The 27,038-nt window shown below is 43.4% G+C and overlaps 1 protein-coding gene across 5 annotated transcripts in view; it reads left to right on the top strand.

The window, feature by feature from the left end:
* The window catches only part of TNIK (TRAF2 and NCK interacting kinase), a 373,221-nt gene that overhangs the window by 296,172 nt on the left and 50,011 nt on the right, over positions 1–27,038 (top strand). For 4 of the 5 annotated variants that reach the window (XM_060242507.1, XM_060242505.1, XM_060242506.1 and 1 more), the window contains 5 exons: positions 541–738; positions 10,748–10,912; positions 14,019–14,258; positions 22,299–22,405; positions 26,283–26,446. In XM_060242507.1, the coding sequence (XP_060098490.1) occupies positions 541–738; positions 10,748–10,912; positions 14,019–14,258; positions 22,299–22,405; positions 26,283–26,446 (874 nt within the window). The remainder of the gene's footprint in view (positions 1–540; positions 739–10,747; positions 10,913–14,018; positions 14,259–22,298; positions 22,406–26,282; positions 26,447–27,038) is intronic. The other variant, XM_060242508.1, reaches the window with a different exon arrangement.

Here is a 27,038-nt window from a genome sequence, read left to right as displayed (position 1 = left end):
AGGTATTAGTGAAGCAGGTAGTAGTGCCTTATAAAGCACACATGCACAGGACAAAGAAAGTCAAATGCAGGTAACCTTCATAAATTACCATCATCAAAGAAATATCCTGGGTAAAGACAGTGGTTTGGATCCAACCAGCTTTTCAGCTAGTGACAAAGGAGGGGGAGCATCTTAACCATCAAAAAAGGCTCTGCTGGAGGTGATGGGATCAGGTAGCATATGAACTATAATGAGAGGAATTGTACAGGACTGAGTGAAAAAGCTGGTTGGATCCAACCCAATTGTGGCTGGCCCTAGACTGTCTGGCACCCTAGGCAAGGCTAACTTCTGGTGCACCACCAGCCCCCCGCACTGCTAACATCATTGAGTCACATGGGGCACCCAATTCAGGACCCCCAGAAGGCTGGCACCCTAGGCAATTGCCTAGTTTGCCTAGTGGCAGAGTCGACCCTGAACCCAATACATATTGAATTGTATCATCTGTAACGTTGTGCCATCCTGTTCCTTGCTTATATCTTTTTGGCACTTCTGTTTTGGTAGGAATATAAGCGCAAGCAGTTAGAGGAGCAGCGGCAGGCCGAGAGGCTGCAGCGGCAGCTGCAACAGGAGCGGGACTACCTGGTCTCCCTGCAGCAGCAGCAGCAGCAGCGCCAAGACCAGAGGCCACCAGAGAAGAAACCTCTTTATCATTACAAGGAGGGGATGAATGCCAGCGAGAAGCCAGCATGGGCAAAGGAGGTAGGAGCACTGATTTCTACTTGTCAAAGTGTCAGATGGGAGGAGAGAGATGCCAGCAGTGCCGAAAGGAGCTCTTTTCTTCACTTCCTGGCAATTACTCAGCACTCCTTCAGGTTTTTTTCATTTTGGTTAAAGGAAGTCTTCATATGGCCCAATCCCATCTGGCTGTGTGGCATCATGTCATCATTGTGTGATCTCTGGTTGGGTGGAATTAGCAGCTAGGGGACATGGAGGAAAATTAAGTAGTAGTAAATAAAACAAAAGCATCCAAGATATTACCTGATATCAGCTCCACCTAGTACTGCTTTGTCTGTGTAAGAATATTTGGCAGGATGCTTACATGAGCTGAAATGTCTTTTTTCCTTTCCCTATTCTTCCCCCTTCCCTGTTGGCCTCCAGTGTGATGAAGAGATCTGGAGAACATGAAAGCTTGCACAATATTTTTGTGTTAGTTTGATGGTTCTTGATAAAAGATATTCACTTTTGGTTTTAGCTTTTGGTTTTGGAAAAGAGGAAAAATTTATGATGCCTAGCTTCAAAAGGAGGACTTGAGACAACTTGACCACAGCTAAAATGGCACTTAAAGCAATAAAAAAAAGACCAACTTTACTCAAGCTAGATCCAGGTGGCTAGCCATGTTAAAAAGGTAAAGATAGTCCCCTGTGCAAGCACCAGTTGTTTCCGACTCTGGTGTAACAATGTATCGTGACGTTTTCATGGCAGACTTTTTACTGGGTGGTTTGCCATTGCCTTCCCCAGTCATTTATGCTTTACCCCCAAGCAAACCAGGTACTCATTTTACTGACCTCAGAAGGATGGAAGGCTGAGTCAACCTTGAGCTGGCTACCTGAACCCAGCTTCCGCCAGGATCAAACTCAGGTCATGAACAGAGTTTGGACTGCAGTACTGCAGTTTACCACTCAGCGCCACAGGGCTCCCATGTTGTTCTGAACAAAATGGGAGTCCAGTGGCACTTTTAAGACCAACTTAAAGTTACTCAAGCTAAATATTCACCGTGATAGTAGCAACTAAGCAAAACTTGTGCATGTCATCCCAATGGTTGCCCTATCCTAGCATGATCAGTGATACATAGATGCTGCAAAAAGAAAATGGATAGCAGAATTTATTTGAGAGACCATGTATCTGATGAGAATTCAGTGTGCTTGTTCAATATAACTGCCCTTAAGTGCCCATAATTTTCTCTTAGCTAGACTCTGCCTGTTCTCTGGTTTGTGGCTGCGGAGCCATTTTCCCCCATCAAGTTATAACATCCCATAGAGTTTTCAAGACTTAGAGACATTCAGATGGGGTTTGCCATTGCCTGCCTCTGCATAGCCCTCCTGTTATTCCTTGGTGGTCTCTCATCCAAATACTAGCCAGGGCCAACCCTACTTAGCTTCTGAGATCTGATGAGATCAGGCTAGTCTGGGCTATCCAAGTGAGGGCTTTAGAGCGCTAGCCCATACTAAGTAGTCTGTGTTAAAGACATTTTGGATTGAGCCAAAGATATTTTCTGAAAGGTATTTACAATTCTCTTCTGCTCCCCAGGCTCCTGGTATAAAGCACAATGTCTAAGCCTGAAACATTGGCTTTCAAATCTTTTACAGACAGGGAGCCCTTTTCATATCAATTCATGTGCTGAGAAACTTCTGTGCAACTGATGAAGACTTTGGCATGTTACAGAAGAACCTGGGGGCATGTTTTTAGGCACATTTGGGGCATCAGCCCCAAAGAGCCTCAGTGCTGTTCCCTGTGAACTGAGCACACACAAAGGCACCTGTTACATCCCTGTGACTTTGCATTGCAGTGGAAGGTCGGTAACAGTGCGTTTTCTTCTAGTGAAATGCGCTGATCCTGCGCATTGAGGAACCCAGGTTTCTTCCGAACATATTTTGAAACCTGCTGCTGATCTGACTTGCTAGGAAGCTGTCGCCCAGTTTAGTGTGCTGTGCTTGTAGTGCCAAAAGTTTTTATTCATTGCCTGATCAGTCACAGTTCTATATGAAAGTCTTTCATGGCACATGTGCTTTTACTGGGTGGATCATCATCTTGTTTGACCCGTGGCATGTAATTGGCTTGACGGTCTGTTTATTTTTCGTTGTAGTGAAGGCAAGAAGCAGGGGCACGGGAGGGAATATGAATGCACAGACCAAATCGCTGAACACCAGTCCCAGTTAGCTTTTTGTGGCTTGATTGTTGAAGATTCTTGAAGAATCTCGCTGGCAGGGCAAGGTCAGGAGCAGCCCTCTCTCATCTCTGCTCCAAATTAGTACAGCAGCACCAGCTCCTGAATAAGAAAAACCCCTAGCATGTCCACACGATGCAGTCGCCCTGAAAGAAGGGATGCATGTTGAAAAGGAGGACTGAAATCCGAAGTGACACTGGGGCGCGGTAATTGCCACCACTTTAAAAAGGTTCTTGTGTATTACAGATGTATCACTTCCTCAGGTGACCTTTACATAGAGCAGTTCAAGCTGTGCAATAGCAGTACAGGATTTGGCTACCTGAAGAAAATCAGGTCTTTCATTTCCTTCCTTCCTTCCACCCACACACACACACACACACACGCTTCTCAAAAGCAAATTTCTAAGCAACTGAGAATCCAGAGGCTCATATTAAATACTACTTTGCACTGTTTATTTATTTAACAGTCGACAGATCTTTCAGTAATACATTCATTAAAACAAAATGTAGGAATTGTACAAGTTTGATTAGCAGAGTTCTTTCAGAATCTGGGAGCTGATCTCAATGACTTTGTTAAAAGAGAGAGCCACCTTTTCAGAAACGTGACCAACTGTGAACAGCCTGGTGCCATGGCCAAGAGTAAAGCAATTACATCTTCTTTAACTCCTTCCTAATAATTACAAAACATGGGATTCTATGTTTAGAAAAGCTAAAAGGACAGACATCTTTACACTATTTAGTTGGGCATTTCTATGCCACTTTCTTTACCCCAAAGACTTTCTAAAATACAGAACAACCAATTTTTAAACTACAGGCTACAGATCCATACTACAGGCTAAGATCCAAAAGCCAAGGCTTCTTGGGTCCTTGCCTGTTGGCTGGCACCTAACCTACCTAGGCCCAAGCTAAGTACCTGCAAACAGAGAAGGAAACAACGTCAACATAGATGGCATTCAACAACTGCTAGTGATATCTTCTCTGCTTCCCCCCATGCTGGAAATGCCTCTGGCCATGCCCATCCTTGCAGGCAAAGGAGAGAATTCATTTTCACAAGATGAACACCCACTTAAATGGTCTGGAAAGGAAAGGAGGGTTGATAGATTTATAGAGGCTCACTCGCTCAATGGCTGATAGCCCAGGCAACGAAATTGAACCTTCATGCTAAGAAGTAGTATGTCTCTGAATACTGACTGCTGCCAGACCAATAGGAGGGGATAGTTATGAACTTCATGACCTACCTACAGGCTTTCCAAAAACATCTTTCTTGCTGCTATTGGAAGAAAGGATGTTGGGCTAGATCTGCACTACCTTTTAGGGCCTGTGGGCAACTTTGGAATACTGAAATGGGGAATACTGAATACTGGGCACAGTTGCAAAATGGCTGGTGTGGCAGGTGGAGCCCCACACGTGCCCAGAGAAAGTCCAAGTGCAAGGAAGAATAATTTGAACAATATACTTGGAAACCAACATGAGAGACAGCATAGAACCAACACTGTTTGTGGCAGTTGCCACCAAAGCAATTTTATTTTAATCTGCACAGCCAATCAGATCTTCAGTGGCCAATCAGAAGCTGTGCAGGGCAAGAGCCCCTACCTGGTCCCATCCAGTTTCTGAAAACACTTGGTGGGCACCAGGAAAGGTGACAGCAGGCACCATGTTGGGGACACCTAGAATAGATGGTCTCTTGGTCCCATCCAGCAGTGCGGTTTTTATGACTTTGCATGCCTTGTAAAAGGTAAATGCTTGTGAGCATCTGCTGTGTGACCTTCCCATCATCATTAAGTTAGAGCAACTAGCTTCCCCCACATCTGTGGATTGGGAGCAGAGCTTTCAGAGCCAGCCTGAGTTGTCCTCCTTTGGTATCAGTTAAGAATGGTGGAGGTTTGCCAGTTTCATACTGCTTATGTGATTAACAAAAATGCATGTTTTAATAGTTTAATTTCTGTAATCCTACTTCCCCAGGTACAGCTGAGATCTCTTAATAACCCGCCCGTTATTCCAGCTATGCAGAAACACATCCCCAAACAACTGATGCCCTTCTATGCTGGCAAAGGCTCAGTACTGCAATCCAACTCTAAGCCTGTTTCTAATATGCCCATGTTGCATGATAAACAAAACCCACAAGCGCTAGACCCTCCCAGGAAGGAGCTGTTGGCCTCTGCTAAGTCAGCACAATTGTTGCCGGTTATTACAATCTCCATGCCACAAGAAGAGCAGAAGAGGCGACCCAATTTGGCAAACTCTGGCAGCCAACTCGCCGGTTTTCAAGAGCGACACAGAAGGGATGGCAACAAACTGTATTCCAAAGGGTCTCGGTCTCAAGGGTGCAGCCCTGAAAGACAGTCAAAGATAGAGGCCAAGTGCTTTTCTTCTCCTCATATTCCAACAGGAAAGCCACCCTTGCCTCCCCCTAAAGTCAAAATGAACTTCCAAGAACATGCTGGACAAAATGGAAGAAAGCACCTTTCCTCGCATTTGTTCCCAAATGTCATTGCTCCTTCAAGAAGTGTTCCATCTTTGGCAGCATATGATAACCTAGACCTAGGTGTTTCTTTCCCTGGAAGAAATGTGAAGGTACCAGGTCATCAGAAGAAGCTCTTTGCTTCTTTAGAGAGCCTTCTAGATCTTAATCCACTTCCTACTGGAAAGCATCAGGTGGCAATGAAGAGAAAAATCATAAGCATGGATGAGCTGCCCTGTCCTGCTGGGGGTCATTTTTCACACAGTTCTCAGCTGAATGTATCTATGTCTTCTGGCATTCGCTCATCATCTTTAAATGCCCTTTCGGTCTCTTCCAACTCGGATCTGATCCATCCTTCTAGTGCTTGCCACAGTAAATCTGATGGTACCGCTTTGCAGTTGGCTCTGGGATCATTTTCTAGCTCCTCCTGTTGTTCCTCTAAGCCTTTTCCTCAAGTACCTAATGCCAAAAGGGCTTCGGGTTTGCAAGCGAATAATTATCTGTCTCTATCATCAAGCACTCCTGATCTGCGAGATGCTGGACGGCATCGCTTTAAGCTGTTTCCAATGGGCTAATTCTTCCAGTTTTCTGATTAAGTGTACTATTCTTGCTGTCATGGGGCTTGCTAAAGGGGTTCATGCCATGGTTGAACAACATACACGCAGGGAACCTGATGCAGTTCTGCTTTGAATAAACAAATGCAAACAAACTACCCGGATGACTAGAACATCGTTTCTGCTGTCATCTTGTTGAAATGCTTTTCAGAAAAAATGAGTTAATATGTGGCACTGCGACATTTTTATCAATTAGAATGGACTGAAGAGCCATTTGAGCTTACTAGAGGAAAGGTGATGTAAAAATAAATAGATAAATAGACAGGAATGGATGGAAATTAAATGCTTAGTTTAGATTACTGTGTAAAAAAACTTTTTAAATCAGTCAAAGAATCTCCCAATTAGTGGAATGTAAGACTAATAAAACCAAGAGTTAGAATCATAGAGTTGGAAGGACCCTCCAGGGTCATCTAGTCCAACCCCCTGCACAATGCAGGAAACTCACAAATACCTACCCCAAATTCACAGGAACTTCTTTGCTGACAGATGGCCATCTAGCCTCTGTTTAAAAACCTCCAAGGAAGGAGAGCCCACCACCAAGTGTTGTAATATAACACAGGAGGCAGGCACCTTTTCCAAAGCCTTCTAGCTCATACACAGAAGGGAACACCTCTTCAAAGATGGCGATGCAACTCATCATCACTGAAAAAGAGAACATATATTTTCCTTTCAGAAATATTGTTTTTAGTTATGTGCAAACTTATGCAGATACAATCTGACTAATCAACTAATATAATTTGTTAATTAACTAAGATACACTTGATTGAGTAGCAACCATAACCTGTTCCTTTCCCTGTTCTGTCAAGGATATTTGGACCCACATTCTGGAAGGATCCTTAAATACTTCCTTCTCAATATGATGGACCATTATTCATTGCTATTTTTAAAAAATAATGTTCTCTTGCAGCGGAACATCCTGATGGAAATTGGTCTCCCTTGTTGGTGGGCGTGGCAATAAGCCAATGTGCTAATATAGAACTAGCTGGCAAGATTCAAATGGGAGGAACTTCAGATCCAGGATTCAAAGAGAGTCAGGTGCAGCGGAGGGGATTATTTTTCCAAATATTTAAAAGGGAATACAAAGCTTGCAAAATAAGCCAGCCATCTAAGCAAGAGATATCAGAAACAGGCTTCTACTTCAGCGGTACTCCCTAGGTTTTTCAAGCATCTCATTAGGATCATAAATGGATTTAGCCATATTTGAAATAACCAGTTCTTCTCTAATAATCTCAAATCTTGGGCCAATTATTCCATGTCTGCTCAGTTTTATGCTGAAACCTTGATTCACAAGAGGAGCTGTGTATGAAAAGGTGTTGTCAGCTTTGTTATTATGTGAAGTTTCTTTCCTGGAAAAGAGCTGCCAGATGACAGTGGTCCTGGACATGAAGAGCTTCAGCTTGTGATCCCAGTTGCAACCGAAATTGTTCACTTTTGTTTCTCCACATAAATAAAAGCTACACTGGTTTAAAGTCAACTGTGATTTGTTGAGTTGCTTGGTCAAGAAGACTTTGAATTGCTCTTCAACCTGGGTCTCCAGATCCTTTTTAAAAGCCATGCCATGGGTGCAGGGAAAGAGGATTGTTAAAATTTGTATTGCATAGTTTGGCCCTAAGGTTCATTTTTGAGAGGTGCAGTTTAAATCTCCATCCTGCATGAATAGCCAAATGAAAAGTCTACCAGCCTTAGCCTGAAACACCCTTGGCTGAGCTTAACATTGTGTAGAAGAAACATCCTTAAAGTTTTACCTGGTCTCTGGTGTTAAACTTGCCATTTTGAAAGCCACCATTGGTTCAGACGTGGAATCTCTTCATTGTCAGTTTCATTCAGCAACAAAATGGCTTTGACTTACTCAATGATGTCATGTCACCATACTTTAAAGTTATTTTAATCTTCTCATGTGATAGTGTGCTGCCAGAGAAGGTTTGATTCACACGTAGAATTCTTGGATTTTGTCCCAGAATACACTTCGCTAATGTGTTGCCATTTAGAAGTCTTCTTCCAATACAAATTGTAGTGAAGTGCCAAATTCCTGTAGTGCAGGGTAAGAGCTTCAGTTTATTGTGTAGGGAAAAAATTAAGTTGTACAACCCCAAAATATGTAACATTAATTCTGTTGGCTTCGAAACAAATATCTGGTAAGCATTCTTGGGAGGGGAAAGAGTTTTCTTCAGATAAAGGTTTGGCATCCTTAAATGGTTCATACTTGTAATTTGTGAGATTACATTTTTTTTCTACATCACAACTGCAAGATCAGTGATTTGTACCTTGATACTTCTGCATCAGCATACTATCTTCTAATCCAGGTAGTTGCTGGTTCTGGTCCGAAGAGCTTCATATATACGCAAGTTTCCTACTTGCTGCCATTTTCACAACTGTTTTGCTGAGGTATTTGTCCTTTATGACACTAGAAGAGGTAAGATTCCTCTTGGGATGAAAACTGCAAGCAGTAGCTTCTCCAACCCCCAGACCAGTGTTTCCCAAACTGTGAGACTTTTGAAAATCCGGGGCGCACATCAGACTTTCACCAGAGATGGTTTACTTCAAGAGGGTGGAGCTCATCCCTTGTATTTCTGAGCACGTCTCTATTCTGAATATGGTTCATCTAAGCATCGGTTAATCCACTGCTACATTTCTATATCGGATTGAAGAGAAGATGTTGATCGGAAGGGGGTGAAACCAAACCAGTGACTTGTGCAGAGATGCAACAGAGAAACCTCGTCTATGGATAAGTACTTTGGATTCCCAATGGAGTTAATTACATAATTTATTTCTCACCGTGTGCTCTTGTGGCACACACGGTTTGGGAAGTGCTGTTCTCAGCTCTTTTTGGTTAGGTGGTATCTTCTGGATCTGCACTCTTGCTGCTGGGCTTGCCTTGCTGAAACTTAAAGGAGAGGTTATAAGAGATAGCTTGGGATTCCTTAGTGTTGCATATGCTGGGCTTTATATGCAGTCTTTGGGATTGCAAAAGCCAAGCTGGCGGTTGCCTGGTGTTCTTTCTTTGCATGCCCCTCCCTTTCCAGCTGCCTGCTCCTGATGACATGGGGCTTGGTCTTCTCGCTGCAGCTGGTGGGCCCACACGAGGAGGTCTCTGAATGAAATGGTTGAAATCCTGCAAATGACAGCCATCAGTGGTCGTGGCTTTTATGATGCGGCGTTAAAAATTCATTTCCTTGCCTATGATTTATAATCTCCCAGAGCAATATAAATTGAGCAATTTGCTTGGGCTGGGGCTGCATTCAAGACATGCTGAGGAAAACTGTCCGAGGAAGCCTGTATAGCCATTTTGTAGAGATTTGGATCGGCACTGTGACATTCCAAATTAAAAGGAATTTGGATCAAAATGAGGCTTTGCACGTCACCAGACCCTGGGAATTATTTGGTAAAGCTGACCATATTTGTTGTTCACCACATGCTGTAGCTCTTGGATGTTGTTCATTCTTTGCAAAGGGGAAAAGGACTTTCATAATGGGGAAAGCAGAAATTTATATGGGTACAAATTTCAGCTGGGGTAAAGGGAAAGAAAATCACGGTGGAAAGGCTCAGCTACCAATGTTCAGATATCTGTTTTGTTTTTGAAATTAAATTAAAAAGAACTTCATACCTTGCTAACTCAGGAACAAGCCCTGGTCGTAACTTGAAGCAACAACAATTATACTGTTCCTGTTTCACCAGTTTGCATTCATTCATCATTTTGCATTAAGCAATTGTGTCATGACTTAGAGACGTCGCTTCTTCTTGCAGCAAGAGCAAATTTCATGTTGACTAATAATTTGTAAATCTTGACTGTGGTCTCAGTTAATGAAGTTGAGGGGAACAGTTGTAAACCATTTCGTTTAATGTGTACCACAAGTCATGTTTACAAATGATTAAATTGCGCTTTTAAAGTACACATTTCTTTCTACCTTCCAGTCCCCAAACCCAAGCTGTGGTGGTTTGCGGGGTATACATATACCTATATTTACACATCTCAGTTTTTAAATAGGTTTTGTATCTTTCCCCCCCCCTACTTTATGTTACAGCCAGAGTTACAGCTGCTGCGCTGTTTAGAATGTGACACTCTTTTGCATATTGAAAAGTATGCAAGCTACATCACTGTTTGCTCTAAAGGAACAATATGCCACAGAGTGATTGCAAGTGATAGGTGTAGGTTTTTTATTCAGTCCACGCAGCTGCCTGCTGTAACCATCAGTGAGGTGCCCAGCACAAAGACCCTTCCTGTTAAGTTACAATTTCATCTTCTGTGTTTGGCAAGCTCCAGTTTAATCTGTTCTCCCCTGCTTAATTTCTCATTTACTCTGTTGTCACATGCACAACCCTTCACTTGCTTTTCTCCTGCTGCTTTCTGTCTCATCCAGCATGCCCTTTTGATGTTCACTTAACTCTCCCTGCTAATTCTCACTCTTTGCTACATTCTAGGAAGCCCTACAGACCCATTTCTCAATGGATTCTTTGAATGCGATAGATGAATCTAGAGATCTGGGTGTAGTATGTTCACTGCCTACCCACTGAATGGAATTTACGAGCTGAACAATATATTTACTTGCTTTTTGTTGGATAGTGTTATTTTCCACCAATATGAAAGTCCTGTGGTAGCAACATGAACCCTTGTTTGAGCATTAACCGATGATCTGAGGGTTGCAGCATAGAAATTTGAGGTGAGGAAATGGCTGTACAGGTTCAGGATACACACTGGGGGGTTGAGTCAAAGAACCTGACCGCACTGCTTCTTTTCTCCCTGTTGTCTCAGGTCGAGGAGCGCTCCAGACTCAACCGGCAGAGTTCTCCAGCAATGCCTCACAAAGTAGCTAACAGGATATCCGATCCAAACCTGCCTCCTCGGTCAGAGTCCTTCAGTATTAGCGGGGTACAGACTGCTCGGACGCCGCCTCTGCTCAGACCAGTGGATCCACAGGTACAGTAGCAGCTTGTATTCATTGCTGGTCATACACAACCCACAAAGGACCACCAAAAGGATTCTCAAGCAAGGTAGAGTTTGCCTGAAAGCACTTCAGCAACCAAAGAGCCAGTTTGGTGCAGTGGTTAAGTGTGCGGACTCTTATCTGGGAGAACCGGGTTTGATTCCCCACTCCTCCACTTGCACCTGCTAGCATGGCCTTGGGTCAGCCATAGCTCTGGCAGAGGTTGTCCTTGAAAGGGCAGCTGCTGTGAGAGCCCTCTCCAGCCCCACCCACCTCACAGGGTGTCTGTTGTGGGGGAGGAAGGTAAAGGAGATTGTGAGGTGCTCTGAGACTCTTCAGAGTGGAGGGCGGGATATAAATAAAAAAAAAAAGATGTAAACCATGCAAACATTTGTTTAGCATGCCAGCAGCCAATAATACATTAAATGCATCCCTGATTGGAATTTGTTTGTTTTTTTCATTTGATTTGGGCCTGCTGAACCAGTCTTGTAAATGTTTGTAAGTGGGTCAAGTTGTTATGCGTTGATTCCTGGGCATTATGGGGGCTCACTGTCAGCACACATGAACTGCCATATGCAAAAACCACCTGGGAAAGCAACTCTTGTTGATTTTGGAGTGTTTTGGGGAAATCACACATTCAAATAAGCAGAACAGGTGTTACCATCTCTTGGCCTTGGGGTTGCCAACTCTGTGCTGTGGAATTCCTGGAGATTTGGGAGTTTGGAAAGGGTAGAGTTTGAGGAAGGGTAGAGTTTGAGGAAGGGAAGGAACTTAGCAAGGATTTGATGCCATACAGCCTACCCTCTGAAACTGGCATTTTCTCTGGGCAAATTTATCTCTGTAGTCTGGAGATTAGTTGTAATTTTGGGAGAATTCTAGGCCTTACCTGGAAGTTGGCAAACCCCACTGTGTCTTATGGGGACTAGGGAGTTGAGGGTAAAGCAAACGTGAATATGAAGCCTGATCCCACCCCACCCCCCTCCGTCCTCATTCTCCAGGGAAAATCAGGGACTAAGTAGTATCTTAACAAGCCTGGGAGATGAAATAGTATTATCCCACCTTGAGATTATTCATGTTGAGAGGACAAGAAGCTCCTGAACTCTGGTTCTGACATAAAGACTCCATTATATATTTACATGCAGCCTGATGTTAAGCCAGTGCTGAATGCCTCTGGGGTATCCAAGCTATTCATTTTTATGTTACTTTTCCTCTACAGCATCAGTAGAATAGGCTATTTCTAGCATTTACATGTTTTAAGTGTATATCCAGGATTTTTTAAAATGCATACCCCTCTTAAATAACAAAGCATATATGTCTTTAGAAACATGCACATTATACAGATTAGCTGCATGTCTGTGTCATACAGGCGGTTATAGATCGGGGTTTGCTACCGTGTAATCTGGGAAACAGCCCTGAGAGTGTGACTTAAAAGGAAATAACTGGGGCTATGCAATTGAATAAGGGAGAGTATTTGCATTCTTATGGTTCCTGCCATTCATAACCTGATCATTAGTTCTGTTCCAGAATCACAATCATCCTTTTCCTCCTTCCTTCTGCTGAATATCATACCCTTGTGCCATTACACTGTTTAACTTAAGCCAGTCTCAGCCTGGATGGAAGTTTGCCTGGGATTCTCTTGTAAGCATCTCTGAACTTTCTGAAGGGAAAGTGGGATACTCAGTATTTGTTCTTTGTTGGGAACCACCAAGTAGATGCTGCCATTTGAAGAGCAAAGTTAAGAAACGTTTATAAAACCTGGGTCTGTTCCAGTATGACAATCTTTCTGTCCCAGATGGGACCTTTTCCAACCAAATGAACTCACAGAACCTTAGAGGCATTTAGAAAAGCCACTCCCATCATATTTTCAGCTTTTTTCCCATTCAGTCTATGCCATTGATCCATCTTGAAATTAATTTCACAGGAGTCAAATGTTCTCATTAGGAGGACTCGGAGCAGCAAAACAAAACATAACAAAACCTTCCCCACCCCCATCTCCAGTATAATAAAGAGCAGTGCTTTGATTTGGACCTAGTGGGATCTCATCTTAGAGATGATGTTGGGTCTTTCCATGTACAGAATTTAAAAGCTCCAAGAGAAGTAAACTGTACTTAGGCACAGCAGTGAGCGCTACATGGGTCGGATCAAACAGCTCCAAGGTTCCTATTTGTAACTCTCAGGTATAGTTTTTCAGGCAATTTTGAGTTGCCCAGAAAAGCACGGTTGTCTACCCTCAGGAAGGAGAATATCAGATAATATAAAGAAACATCAACTTTGCAAATAAGTCTGCCTAAACCGAGTGTAGTGATGATGCCTATGGTACTGCAATAAATCAATGCAAAAAAGTTTAGCAGCTTCTCAGAGCCTGAAACTCTTGAAACAGCCCCTTTTCTTCTATGCATTTTTTTCCTTAAAACAAACAGGCCAACAAAACCACCTAGGATGTTCCATCTTGGACATGGTTAACGCCATTAAAGCTTAAAGAAGCCTGAAGGAAATCGAGTCTTCTCTATGTTTTCAAGGAAAGCTGAGCCTGCATTTCATCTTAAAATTTTCCTAAGCCATTTCATAAATAACACATGGTCATACAGTTAAAGATTATACTATAATAAATATATAAAGAGGGACAGAATTACAGTGGAATCTCATTTTTAGCATTTTTTAAAAAATTTAACCTGCTTAATAATGGGGTGTATCCAGCCATGCAATTCCACCAATGAAATGGCATTTCCATTTGCAAGAGAGTGGATGGCAATTTCTTCCATTTCCACCTTCCCACTGCACTTCATCCCCTATTGTCTGGGGCAAAGCCCAATACCTGTGCTATTCCAGAGGGTCTGATGACCTCTTAGGAGCAAAATTTGGGAGTATTCATTGGACTGCAGCAGGAGGGAAGGAATGAGAAAATTGCAACCCACCAATGATTGGATACACCCCTCTGTATGCCCTGAATTTTCGTAATATACTTTACCCCGACACACCCCAAAAATTGGGGAACAAGAGGGGTTTTTTTTTAATGCTTTAAAACTATTCATATTTAAACAACATTTTTAAAAACAATTTCCATTTATACTGATGGTTTTGTTTTGACTTGGTGCATAGATTCCACATCTGGTCAGTGTGAAATCCCAAGGACCTTCCTTGCCAGCTTCTCAGTCACTGCATGAACAGCCCACAAAGGGAATGGCTGGGTTTCAGGAGGCTCTGACGGTGACCTCTCACCGCACCGAGATGCCAAGGCAGAACTCAGACCCCACTTCTGAAAACCCTCCTCTCCCCCCTCGCATTGAAAAGTTTGACCGAAGTTCTTGGTTACGACAGGAGGAAGACATTCCGCCAAAGGTAAAAATTGAGTCACTGCTAACTTGGAAAGTTTGGAATAGGAAATCTCTCGGCTCATCTTCGAGGGCACCTTCAATCTTCCCTCTTTGCACTTCATGATATTTCATGCCATTTACACCAGCATTGATTGGTTTCTCCCACCATAACCATGTAAGGCCGTTAAGGGCAGAACATATTAGCCCCACAACACTTGGGAAAACAACACATCAAGGGAGCCTTGGTTGATCATGGATCCTATTTAGGGATATGTGCAAAGAGGCTCTTAGTTGCTGGCTGCAGAGTATAGGTATTCATACCAGAATTCCCAGAAAAGTACTGGACTTTTACAAGAAGCCTAGCCACGACTAAGTCCACTCAGTATCTCACAGGTGATAATCAGAAGTGGCAGGTTTGCTAGTACATCATAGCTGTGGGGAAACAAAGGGAATTCTTAATCTTTACGTATCTTTATTTCTTTTTCAAACCCTTCAACCATAGGTTGGTGAGATTTTGGATGAAATGAACACAGAGCAGATCAATAAAACAATAAATACTAAGATAATTGTATGCAAGAAATCTAGCAACAGCTTCCAGCCAGCCCCCATCACTGGAAAACAACAGATTTAGAATAATATAATTACTGGAGCACTGAACGTCAGAGTTGACAAAAGATCCCAATGTATTACACCTAGCTTCAATAAACTAAGGACAATGTAACAGCACATGTGAGGTGATTTTTCCAGACGCACAAGAAAAATTTCTTTCAATCCAGGGAATACCTTTAAGTCTTCCTATGTATTTGGTTATTGGGAGCGAATACATCTTGCCAAAAGAATTAAACGTCTGTGTTCTGGATTATTTACAGTAACCAGATAATTAGGGACTCTAAAGGAAGTTATAGGGATATAGCTGTAATACAAAGGAGAACACTTCCTGTATGAATTAGTAAGTAACCTACACCAATCATATGATAAAACTGCTTCTGTTATTGTTTTCAGTGGGTGATCAGAATAGTAATTAAATAGATGTTAATAAGTGGGTTCTAATAAGAATATTTTAAACCATATCTTGATGTCCTATTTTCCTATGCTTGATTGTAAGGAGCACTGCCCAATATCTAATCTAATTTATTGAGTTGGAGACACAATTGGGAATAAAGGAAATTCTAGATTCCTGTGCAGGACATCCCTTCTTATTGCTTGAAGGGACCTTGTTAAATACTGGAGGAGTGAATAATGTGGAATAGGGGAGCTGCTGTAAATTCTGTAAATGGAGCCTACACATGAACAAAAACTGTACATGGAATTGGGATTCCTGCAGGCTTTTTTGTAGAAAAAAATCTGGCAGGAACTTATTTGCATATTAGGCCACACCCCCTGATTTCAAGCCAGCCGGAACTATGTTCCTGCGCATTCCTGCTCAAAAAATAGCCCTGGATTCCTGCAATAGATGGGGTCCTTGATCACACTGAGAAGCTTACGTGCGTGCAATTTCTATGTATGTATGTTCAGTCTGCTTCATGTATGCTGACTGGTAGGGGGAGACCTGCTGTTTTGAACCTGCTCTGCCCTGGCCCTGCCATGCTGTCACTCTCCTAGACTTTTTTGTACGAAAAGGGCTGTGCTTGCACCACCTGTCCTAGGCTGGTTAGACTGTGTTGATGTTATATCCATGAAGTCTGGGATCTTGCGAGGTGCTTCATGCCGTAGGAAGAAGCAGACACTGACACAGTAGCTCTAGTAGCTTCTACTTTGACTTTGAACCTAAGATCAGGTCTTTACACTGGTACAAGGTCTATAGTCTTGTGCCATACATACCCCAGCTCGGTAGCCCACTGCCAAATCCAGTGAACCAGTAAACCAGATACCAGAATATATTTTACATCAGAAAACTAAAACACTTAGCTACTTTTTCTGGCGTGTAACCAAAACACCATCAAATAATACTGCAAAGGAAGTCCTCAAATCCTTTACTGAAATTGGAATAAATCAGCCACTCACTTATTTGGCTTCCCTTCTTTTTCCCCCTCAATAAAGAGAAGTGTTAGGAGTATAAAATTTGCCATACTGGATCAGACCTGTAGGCTTGGAGTCTGACATCATGCCTCCAGTTGAAATCAATACCTGATGGAACGTTCAGCGAGGGCTTCAAAAGACGTGATGCCAGTAGCTCTTTAATTAAGGCTCTTTTCCAATACAGTAATGCAGTTGCCTTGTTTATAACCTTTCTTTTTTTGGATGAATTACAACATGGCTGTTAAAAGTTTCTCCCGCGCTGAATCAGCTCTTTGCCTACATTGTATGGCTATGGAAAAGCAAGGGTTCAGTTAATTGATTAGATACTGCTCAGTTCACAGTAACTTTCCCCAAGATTTACATACAACAAAGAAACAGCTTGTAGTGACATCAAGAGACATTTATCATCAACTGTTCTTGCAAGACTCTTTAGCTAGTTTTGCATGCCACAGTCAGCCACAATTTATAAAGTGTTGTTTGATTAAAGTCCAGTTTAATATGATGTCTGGATGCAGATTTCCCAATTAACCGTGGCTTGTTCTCAGGTGTTAAATCGAGATTCTAAACTGTGGTTTGTATGTGGCTTGCTAAGGAAGGTTTGCACAAACCGTGGTTTGGTGTGACATCTGAATGCTGAAATCCTAGTTTGTTCAATAATACCATTGCTCTTAGCTTCCTGCAAACTGAGGGGGAAACTAAGATCAACAGAAAATTTTGTTTTTGCAGTTGCATTCAGCTAATCATGAAGTTTTCCTTGAACACCCTGTCCTTTCTCTGCCTTTTGTCCATACCCTCCATTTGATTGCTAAGCATGAATGTGCTTCAGAGACTTCAGCCTCTTCTGAGGAGAAATTTTAAAACCAGAAAAATGGCAAGACAAGGAGGGGGGACTGTAAAAAAGCAAACCTTTGTTTCAGAGTTTAAAGATTCAAGGATTCAGTGAAGAGATGCTCAAGAACCAGAAGCTGGGAGCTTGGATTGGCTTGCTCTAGTTTTGTCCACAGAATGCCTCATTCCCTTTCAATTTATTGCGTAGCAAGGAGGCTGCATGTATAATAAGACTTTACCAAGAAACCAGCCATGTAAGGGAGCCTGAGATAGCACCTGGGGTTTCTTTTTTTTTCAGGGGGGAGTGTTGGAAAGGAGGCAATTAGGATAAGAAACCACATATAGTCTAATGTTGTCTGTCAGATCAACTACACCAGGGATGACCAAACTTGCTTAATGTAAGAGCCACATAGAATAAACATCAGATGTTTGAGAGCTGCAAGACATGAACATTAGATGTTTGAAAAACAGAAGACAGGAAGTAAGGGAAGGAAGGAAGGAAGGAAGGAAGGAAATAGATGGGGAGATGAAGGAGAGGTGGAAAGAAAGCAACTTTAATTTTTAAATGCATTCTCCAGGCCACTGGCTGGCTTGGCTTGGAGAAGTGATTCAAAGAGACAAATGCCTTCTCCAAGCTGGCAACAGGGCAGTGGGAGTTTCAAGAGCCACATGAGGCTCCCGAGCCACACAGTCTGGCCACCCCTGCACTAGACCTTGCACAACAGCTGGTTTAAACAAAGCATCATTTATCATGGCACCTGAATGCAATTGTGTTGCCAGCTCCCCCCAGCCATAGGCAGGGGATGGGAGGGTAGGGTTGCCAGATCCAGGTGAGGAAACTTTTGGAGATTTTGGGATAGAGACTGGAGAGGACAGAGATCTCAGTGGGGTACAGTGCAACAGAGTCCACCCTTCAAAGCATTCCTTTTCTCCAGAGGATCTGCTCTCTGCAGTCTGGAGATGAGCTGTAATTCTGGGGGATCCCCAGCCTCCACCTGGAGGCTGGCAGCCCTGTCTTTAACTGTGGAGACGTGTGGAGATTCACAATATCTGAAGTTGGCTGTCTTGAATTCTGGGGTTAAAGAATTCTTTCCAAAGTAACAAACACGAGATCTCACATTCTAAACCGGAGTAAGATATATATGGGTGAACATGAGTGATACAGCCTATGCTGTAAGATCTTGCTGAGTTTGGATTTTTTTTTTTTTTTGTCCCCCTAAAGTTTGCAGTAGACCTAGTTACTCAAGGCTGGGCGGTAAAACATAACAGATGCCAGAAAGTACTTCTGTGTAGGAAATGGGAAGCAACCTGTGCACTAACTCTCCTGTTTAAGGATAGCAGAGGCTTGTATTTCATGTCGTGCTCTGGCAGCAAAAGACACACATGTGTAGCCAGCATACATGTTCCTTGACACACATGTTCCTACAAGCAAATGCTTCCCAGTTAGAAAAGGCAAATTTGAAGGAGCCAGAAATATGGCAAGGCAGTTTCTAGAGGCAGAGTTTAATTTTCAGCAACCTAATTATAATCAGGCTGCTCGCTCAATTTTTGGTTTTTGCAAGCTCTACCTCCTTCATTTGTTTATAGTTAGAAATTCCAAGGCAACGAGGTAAACAGGATGTAATTAACACAGTCAAAGCCATGAATTTACATCCCATCAAAATCATTTGTCCAAATAAAACTCAAGAACAAGAGTGAGTGTTCATTACATTTTTGTATGTCTTCAACCAAGGATAATGCCGAAATAATCACAGTCTGGCTGCTGACTTCCTCATTGTTATGTGAATGCAAATCATAAGTTTGACCACTACAGTAATTTGGGGGGCGGGGGGGAGGGCGGCTTTCTCACTCTTCATTATAGGGCAGTGGAATATATAATGTGGCAAACTTTCAGTTTTCCCTTTTGTGTAGATACAATGTCACATTTTGCAGACTCATGAATAGAAAACTATGGTTGTCACCTCAAACTGTAGAAGGATGAGAACTTTTCATTGTGCACCAATTAAGTTTTAAAATAATTTGCACAGGCTTGGCTTAAATTTAAGCTTATTGAGTCTTGGGACAGTCCTTTGGTCACTGCAAGAAGCTGGGGTGGAATTCTAGTAGGAGCTCCTTTGCATATTAGGCCACACACCCCTGATGTAGCCAATCCTCCATGAGCTTACAAAAAAGAGCCCTGTAAACTCTTGGAGGATTGGCTACATCAGGGGTGTGTGGCCTAATATGCAAAGGAGCTTCTGCTAGAATTCCGCCCTGGCAAGAAGACAAGTATGCTCCTTTGCCTGTGCACATTAGTCTTCTTTGAGTTCTTGCATAGCAACTGACTTCTTATTTCCATGGTCTGTTTGCAGAATGACCATGTGAATTAACTGTCTATTTGGTTTAACCGTGATGAGGTAATTCTAGCATCAAAATAATTCCTTTTTATAGAAGAAAGAATTAAGATGGATCCCCAACATGGAACTATTGGGCTCCATCACACCTGCCAACACCTTTCCTGGTGCCCGCCAAGTGTTTTTAGGAAGTGGGTGGGGTCAGATGGGGGTTTTGCCCATCATGGCTTCTGATTGGCCTTTGAAGACCTGGTTAGCTGTGCAGATTTTTTAGAAGTTGCTTTGCCAGCAGCTGCCAGCACAGCACATGGAAGTTCCCTGTGTGACTGAAGGTAAGCAATGTGTGTGTAATATATTTTAAAGCAATATGTTCATTTTAAAAGGCATTCAGTTAAACAGAACTTCTGCTCATGTTGAAGAGTTATTATTAGAGTTATGCATGTCCCCACTCCCTGATATTTGGTAGTTTTCTCCACTTCCTGGGGCAGCTATCTTGAAGTTGCACCAGACCTCAGTTTGGGGCAGAGATCACCGGAGCGGTGCTCTAGAAGCTCCAGCCCCCACCAGGGCCCCAATCTGCCCGAAGCCAACCTCTCCAACTGTCGGAGAGGTGTGGGCCAGCTGGGCTTTCCTCCTGCTTTTCCAACTTTGGTTGGAAACACAAGAGGAAGATCTCTTCCCCCCCTCAATGCCTCCCAGACTGCCCAAGAGGTGTGGGATGGCTGGTCTTCATCAACCAAGGCTGGAAACAGAGTAGGAAGATCCCCCCCCCCCCGCTGCCACGCCTCCTGGACAGCCCAAGTGGCATTGAGTGAGTGGTTTTCATCCTGCGTTTCCAGCCTTGACTGGAAATGCAGAATGAAGATCTTCCCCCCTCCCCAACCCCTCCCAGGAGCTCCGGCACCTGTTTTTCTACAAAACAATTCCTGAGTTGCACCTACCGCTCTGTGTCAGAATTTATTTTATTTTTGTTTATATTTTGATTGATATCTCGCCCTCCCCACAAGTGAGCTCAGGGCTAGTTACAGAGATACAATAACAATAATAAATGCAATTAAGAACAGACTTATAAAAATTAAAAACAAGAAAGCACACAACCATCTCTGGCGTCCACTAATATCTCCCTCTGGTGTAGGGCGTAACAACTAAAAGCAGAGCGCATTCAGCAGATGCTAAGATAGTTCTAGAGGACAGTTTACCCAGGCAATGCGGGCAGAGGAGGCCAAGGTATTCAGGTGTCTGCCACCTCACCAAAAGCCTGGCTGAACAGTTCAGTCTTACAGACCCTGCGGAATTTGCATTCTATCCCACGAGGCCCTGATCTTGAGTTGGAACAAGTTCAACCAGGCTGGGGCCAGGATGGAAAATGCCCTGGCCATGGTTGAGGCTAAGTGGACATCTTTTGGGCCAGGGGCTGCCAGCAGTTGTTCAGTGCAAAGCTCTTTGGGGCACATAGGGGAAGAGGCAGTCCCCCATATACGTTGGTCCCAAGCTGCATAAGGCTTTGAAGGTCGCTACTTTCAATTCCCAAGGTGCCTGCCCACCGGCTCAGAAAATTGGAGGTCCCTGAACTGGGGCATTTACAGATTTTCCCCTGTTCTGAAAAACATGGAAATTGTAAGTTAAACCATGACATCATTTCTGCATCTGCTTAATCTCATATAGTAGAATCACTCACCAGTGAGGCTGCATGCACTCTTAGTTTCTTGATCCTCCAGTTCAACATTGTTCTCAGTGGTGGTGGACAGGCAGACAATAAAAAGATGCAGCTTCCCGAGTCTCTTGCCATGCACACATCTTATGAATTTTAGGCATTAAAATAGTAGGACATTAATGTGCCTTCTTCCATGCCTCCATAGTTTGGTTTTTGATCCCAGGGTTGTTACACAGGCTGTTTTCCCTCCTAAGCACTGTTTACTTTCATTCAAGAATCCCTGCATTTTTAGCCCATGCAGTTATGTGGGGAAGAAGGAAGAACCCTTTTTTCAGAATACACATTTCATGTTAGAGGTTGTATCTTTGCAACAGTGCTCTGAACAGTTGTTCAGTGTTCTGCGTAATTTGGGGCTTGCAGCTTGTGGCCTACCAGGCTATTCAGTATACAGGCCACCATGTCCCTTCATTACATCACAGCAAGAACTGAATAGTTTATCCCTGCCTTCTACAGGTTACAAATCATGGAGGGCAGGCATAATTGGAATGCAAGGTTTTAAATTCACAGACACTGTTGCTCTACTGGGATTGTCAATAGACTTTATGGAAGTCCAGAAAGAGGATGAAATGTTGCCCCATCAACCACCTGTGCTCCCTACACACTTAGGATTGCTCTCTTAGCACAGCACTGACTTTCACAGGTCAATTTTTAGTGCTAATTTTTCCCATTTGGGAGGGGTTGAAGCCCAAAGGGAAGCAACCCCACTTGCAGAAATTCACTTTTTGAACAATGTACTACACGAGACATTACCATCTCTTAGCAAACACTTTGCTAAGGAAGAAGAGGTGTGCAGCCAACTGCATTGCAGATCGGTTGGCGTTCTGCCATCATCTAATGGTAAGAGCATTCTAGAGATCCCTAATCCTTTTTTTTGCTTTGTAACATGCAAGTACTTACTGTAATGATGCACTGTAGAAAAGAACCGCTTGTCAATGAAATATTTCTTTTATGTTAAGCAGCTAGGCATCTTCCGATGGTTTTCAGGGTAATGTGCTATCACTTAATTCAATACATTTTTAGATTTCAGTGAAAAGGTAAAGCAAAGTTCTGCCCTGCCAAAGTTTAAAATTATTTTTTAAAATGTGTCCATCTGCTTCAGTAGCTGATGTGAATTGGGGACCTGATTTTAACAGTGCAGTCTCAATAACTAGTATGTTTCACATTCTTAAAGGTGCCTCAACGAACTACTTCCATCTCACCTGCATTAGCTCGGAAGAACTCTCCCGGGAATGGCAACGCATTGGGTCCTCGTCTAGGATCGCAGCCAATAAGGGCAAGGTAATTCTATCCAAGGAGGGACAGCTTAAGGGTACTTGTCTCCCACCCAGGTCGCAAACAGAAAGTCAGAGGAATTGCTGATCTTGATAGAATCAGTCTTTCATAGTGAAGGGATTCTAAAATTCTGCATTTATCACATACACCCTTCCTACCCACCTACTGAGAATGGAATTAAGACCTAAAAAGATAAAGAAAAAAGGGAGTATATTTTCATCTACGAATGATACAGCTTAGTTTCTCTATTCACCCTCCCTATGGCTACATAAGAGACTTCTCCTTTATTTATAATCTGTTTTCCTATTCTTAATTTTCAAAACTATAAATCATCAGTTCATTTTTTCCCATTTCATGCAAAACAGTCTATAAGGGGTTTCCAGTTAACAATAAGCGTAGTTAATGTCTTTTCCCTAATCAAAGAGGTAAGTTTGGCCATCTCCCCAAGTTCCACCATCTTCACCAGCCATTCTTCTATTGCAGGTAATTCTGGAGATTTCAGTTTCTGAGCTGGAGTCCGCCATTCTTAACCATGACACCACACTGGCTCTCTCAGCTACCCCTAGTTCCAGCTCATTTATGAACAAATCAAATAGTGCTGGCCCCAATATTGACCCTTGTGGGATCTCAGTACTTACTTACCTCCATTGTGAGAATTGTCCATTTGTTCCTGCTTCTTGCTTCCCATTACTTAACCAGTTTTCAATCCATAAGAGAATCTATCCTCGTCTCCCATAACTGCTAAGTTTCTTCATGAGTCTTTGATGAGGTGCCATTATCACCCTTTTGAAAGTCGATCTGTATAATGTCTGCTGGGTCACAATTATCTAAATGCTTTTTCACTTTCTCAAAGAACTTCAAAAGGTTGGTAAGGCAGAACTTACCTTTGCAAAAGCCACGCTGATTTCCCTTTGGCAGGCTCTGTTCCTCTGAGTGGCTCATAATTCTGACTTTGGTCACAGTTTCTACTAATTTGCTTGGGACAGACATTTGGCTAACTGGTCTGTAATTTCCTGGTTCCCCTCCGGGCCCCCTTTTTAAAAATTGGTGTACCATTTGCTACTCTCCAGTCTTCTGTGGCTACATTTAGTGATGTGTTATATATATATATGGGTCATATTTATATATCCAACCTATCCTAGGGTTTGTGCTTGATAGGGTTCTTGGAAGTTTCTGCTGAACGGCTGCCCCAAGGTCACCCAGTAGGCTTCATGACTGAGGGCCTATTTACAGATCTGCCCTTTGTCCTCCTTGGATCCTGACAACCGCCTGTGGTGGGACTTCTCTGTTGAAACAGTTGCAAGGTACATGAGGCCTGGCTCAGACTGGGGAAGGGGGCTTAACCCTGACCTGAAATATCTCCTGGGACCCTGCTGGGGAAATGTACAGGTAGTCTATCAATACACATAAGTTTCCCCAGTGAGGCAAACAATAGGCTGGATCCCACAGTTTGCTGGTGCAAGGATCAGGAACTTCCCATCTCCCCTCCTCCATGGAGCCTGTCCAGCTCCAGGAAAGTTTATTCCTGGGGTCAGAGTGACTTGAACCTGCTAATAGCCACTTGAGTCTTACTGCCCCAGTGGGGATGGCAAGAGTACAAAGTTGCTCCTTCCTTCCTGGGAGGGACGGTGGCTCAGTGGTAGAGCATCAGCTTGATAAGCAGAAGGTCCCAGGTTCAATCCCCGGCATCTCCAACTAAAAAGGGTCCAGGCAAATAGGTGTGAAAAATCTCAGCTTGAGACTCTGGAGAGCCGCTGCCAGTCTGAGTAGACAATACTGACTTTGATGGACCAAGGGTCTGATTCAGTATAAGGCAGCTTCATATGTTCCCTTCCATGAGTGAAGCTCTGCTCACTCAAGAGGTGGAAAGAAGAATCTTGTTCCCCGCTACAGCAGTCCAACTAGTGCGTCTGTTAGCAGATTCCTTTCCCTCCACATGGTAGTAAACTTCCCCAGGGTTGGAAAGGGCTCAGGCATGGGGGGTGTATCTTGGACCACCAGTTCTTCTGATGGCAGTTTGCAGTCGTTGGCTACAGGGAGGCCCACCTTTCTTCCAGAAAAGAATCCATGGTGACTAAAAACAATAAAATCAAATATAGCAGGGGTGGCCAACGGTAGCTCTCCAGATGTTTTTTTGCCTACAACTCCCATCAGCCCCAGCCAGCATGGCCAATAGCTGGGGCTGATGGGAGTTGTAGGCGAAAAAGCAGTTTATCATGTGATCAGGCTTTCAGCTGGGATTGGAATGATGCTACAGGTCCAGGGCTTCACACCCACGCCGGTTGGTTTTCACCACTCTTCTGTCTCCCCAACATGACCTACATGTGGACATTGTCTTCCCTTGATACCATATACATCTAATGTTGGAAAGTAGCCTGCATCCAGATGCAGCATCTTTCCAGCAATGGTATCACTTAAAGCAGAAGTTTGGGGTGGGTGAAGATGCCTCTAGAAAGAGGTACTACATAACGAGGGGGCTTAGTTCTGTGACTGCTTTATCCGACGGTGCCGTTTTCTGTTAATCTCTTTGGGTGAGCAGCAATCAGCAGGAGGGCCACCGCGGTCCCTTGTAACTTCAGTGCCTCTGGCACTTGTAAAACAGCCCATCTGGAGGCTTGCTGCTACCTCAAGATAAACTCGGCAGTTACCTCTTGGTGCAGCTGCCAGGGTGCTGAAGCTATGTCTCTCTTTGGGAGGGAACTGGGGTGCGAGGCATTGTAGAGCAGGCAAATGAGGTGTCAGGTATCAGCCTGCTGCCTGCAGCTTGAAATAGTCAAGATAACAAAATTCGGAACATCAGGAAATAGGAACGCAGCAGATGTCATCTACAGTCGTATTTGCAGGTGCTAAGGGATAAACGTTATGGAAGGAAATAATTAATCTGCAAGTCTCAGGTTTGCCTTCTTTCTGGTGTTGACGTGTTGTTTAAAATAAAGTAGATTAAGGTCATTTGAGGTAGCGCCTACACAAGCACGCAATCCCAAAAGAATAAGAAAGGGTTTTAGCTAGAAGGTAGACGTTTTCAAAATAGAAAAAGGGTGCTAATGGTACATCGTTGGATGGCTGAAAGCAACATATAGTACTTCTCTTATTGCTGCTGCTTGTTTCATGGTATTGTCTGAATTTAAACCAGTTTAACTTTCAGGTTTATCTTCACCCCCACCCCAAAGAATCTCTGAGAATCTCCTAAGCGATTTCTCAGCACTTTCACAAAGCGACAGGACCCAGGGCTCCTTGCGGGAAGCCCTTGTCATTGCCATCCTAAGGAGAATTACACCCTTTTAGGTCTACTGGCTTTAATGGACTTACAAGGATGTGACTGTTAGGATTAGCCTGTTAGTAGTGGAGGTTGGTCGCTTTGCTTACTACTTCTGAACTTCTAGCACAAGCAGTGCACAGCATGGTGCATACAAAGTCGTGGCATAAAAAGATTTCCAGCAATACACAAGAAAGATTGGAACCATCAGAGGAGTTAATAGCTGACGTTGCAAAACAAACAGTCTTGCAGTTTCAAAGGGGATGAAAAACTGTACTTTTTAGAAGAACTTTTGGGTCATAGGAAGAGTGGTTTTGGCTTTGGAAGGCCACTGCTTGGTCTTTTTAAAATGCATCATTGCTGACTATTTTGATGGTCATTTTGATTTTTTTAGGAGGTACCGGTTTTGTGGTTGTTACTTGCCTTGGTCCCAGTTTCCTAGGAGAAAGGCAGGTTTATAAGTGTTTTAAGTAAGTCAATAAGTGTCCAGAAGTGGCAACCAATCATATTTCGCCTGCAGCAACACCCAGTATTTCCCACCCACCCCACTCTACTGACTTTACGGTGAGCTTTCTGGAAGTCACTCAGAGAGTGACAGCTGTTCTCATTCCTTCCTACCTTCTCTAGCAACCCTGACTTGCGGAGAACTGAGCCCATCCTAGAAAGCCCCTTACAGAGGACGAGCAGCGGCAGCTCTTCCAGCTCCAGCACGCCCAGCTCCCAGCCCAGTTCCCAGGCAGGATCACAACCTGGATCCCAAGCTGGCTCGAGTGAACGTAACAGAGTCAGAGGTGAGACCTGTTATTTTATTTCTTGCTTCTTCTTCTTTTTTTTTACCATTCTGCCAAGCCCAGCATTCTGTCACCTTGACTGTATTGTAGGGTTCCCAGGTCTGATTCAGGAAATATCTGGAGACTTTGGGGGCAGAGCCAGGAGCAAGGTTGTGGCAAGTACAATTGAACTCTGAAGGGAGAGCAAGCCATCACATTTAAAGGGACCATGTTCTTTTTAAATGCCTTCCCTCCACTGGAAAGAATGAAGAATAGGGGTACCTTCTTTTGGGGCTCATAGAATTGGACCCCTTGTCCAGTCTTTTTGAAACTTAGGGGGAGGGGGTGTTGAGGAGAGGTACCAGATGCTATGCTAAAAATTTGGTGCCTCTGCCTCAGAAAACAGCCCCACAGATACCCATGGATTGATTCTCCATTATATTCTATGGGGACCAGTCTCCACAGCATATAATGGAGTGCCCAACAGACATCCCACCCCCCCACCCCTGCTTTCTGCTAACCCTGAAGTGGGGAGAGGGCCTCCAAATGAGGGGATTCTCTCTCCTCACCTGGGGATTGGCAACCCTACATGTGAAACAGCATCTTACAAATT

This window comes from Heteronotia binoei, chromosome 6 (genome assembly GCF_032191835.1).
Source record: "Heteronotia binoei isolate CCM8104 ecotype False Entrance Well chromosome 6, APGP_CSIRO_Hbin_v1, whole genome shotgun sequence".
Classification (NCBI taxonomy): Eukaryota; Metazoa; Chordata; class Lepidosauria; order Squamata; family Gekkonidae; genus Heteronotia; species Heteronotia binoei.
This window is presented reverse-complemented; position numbering and strand designations above follow the sequence as displayed.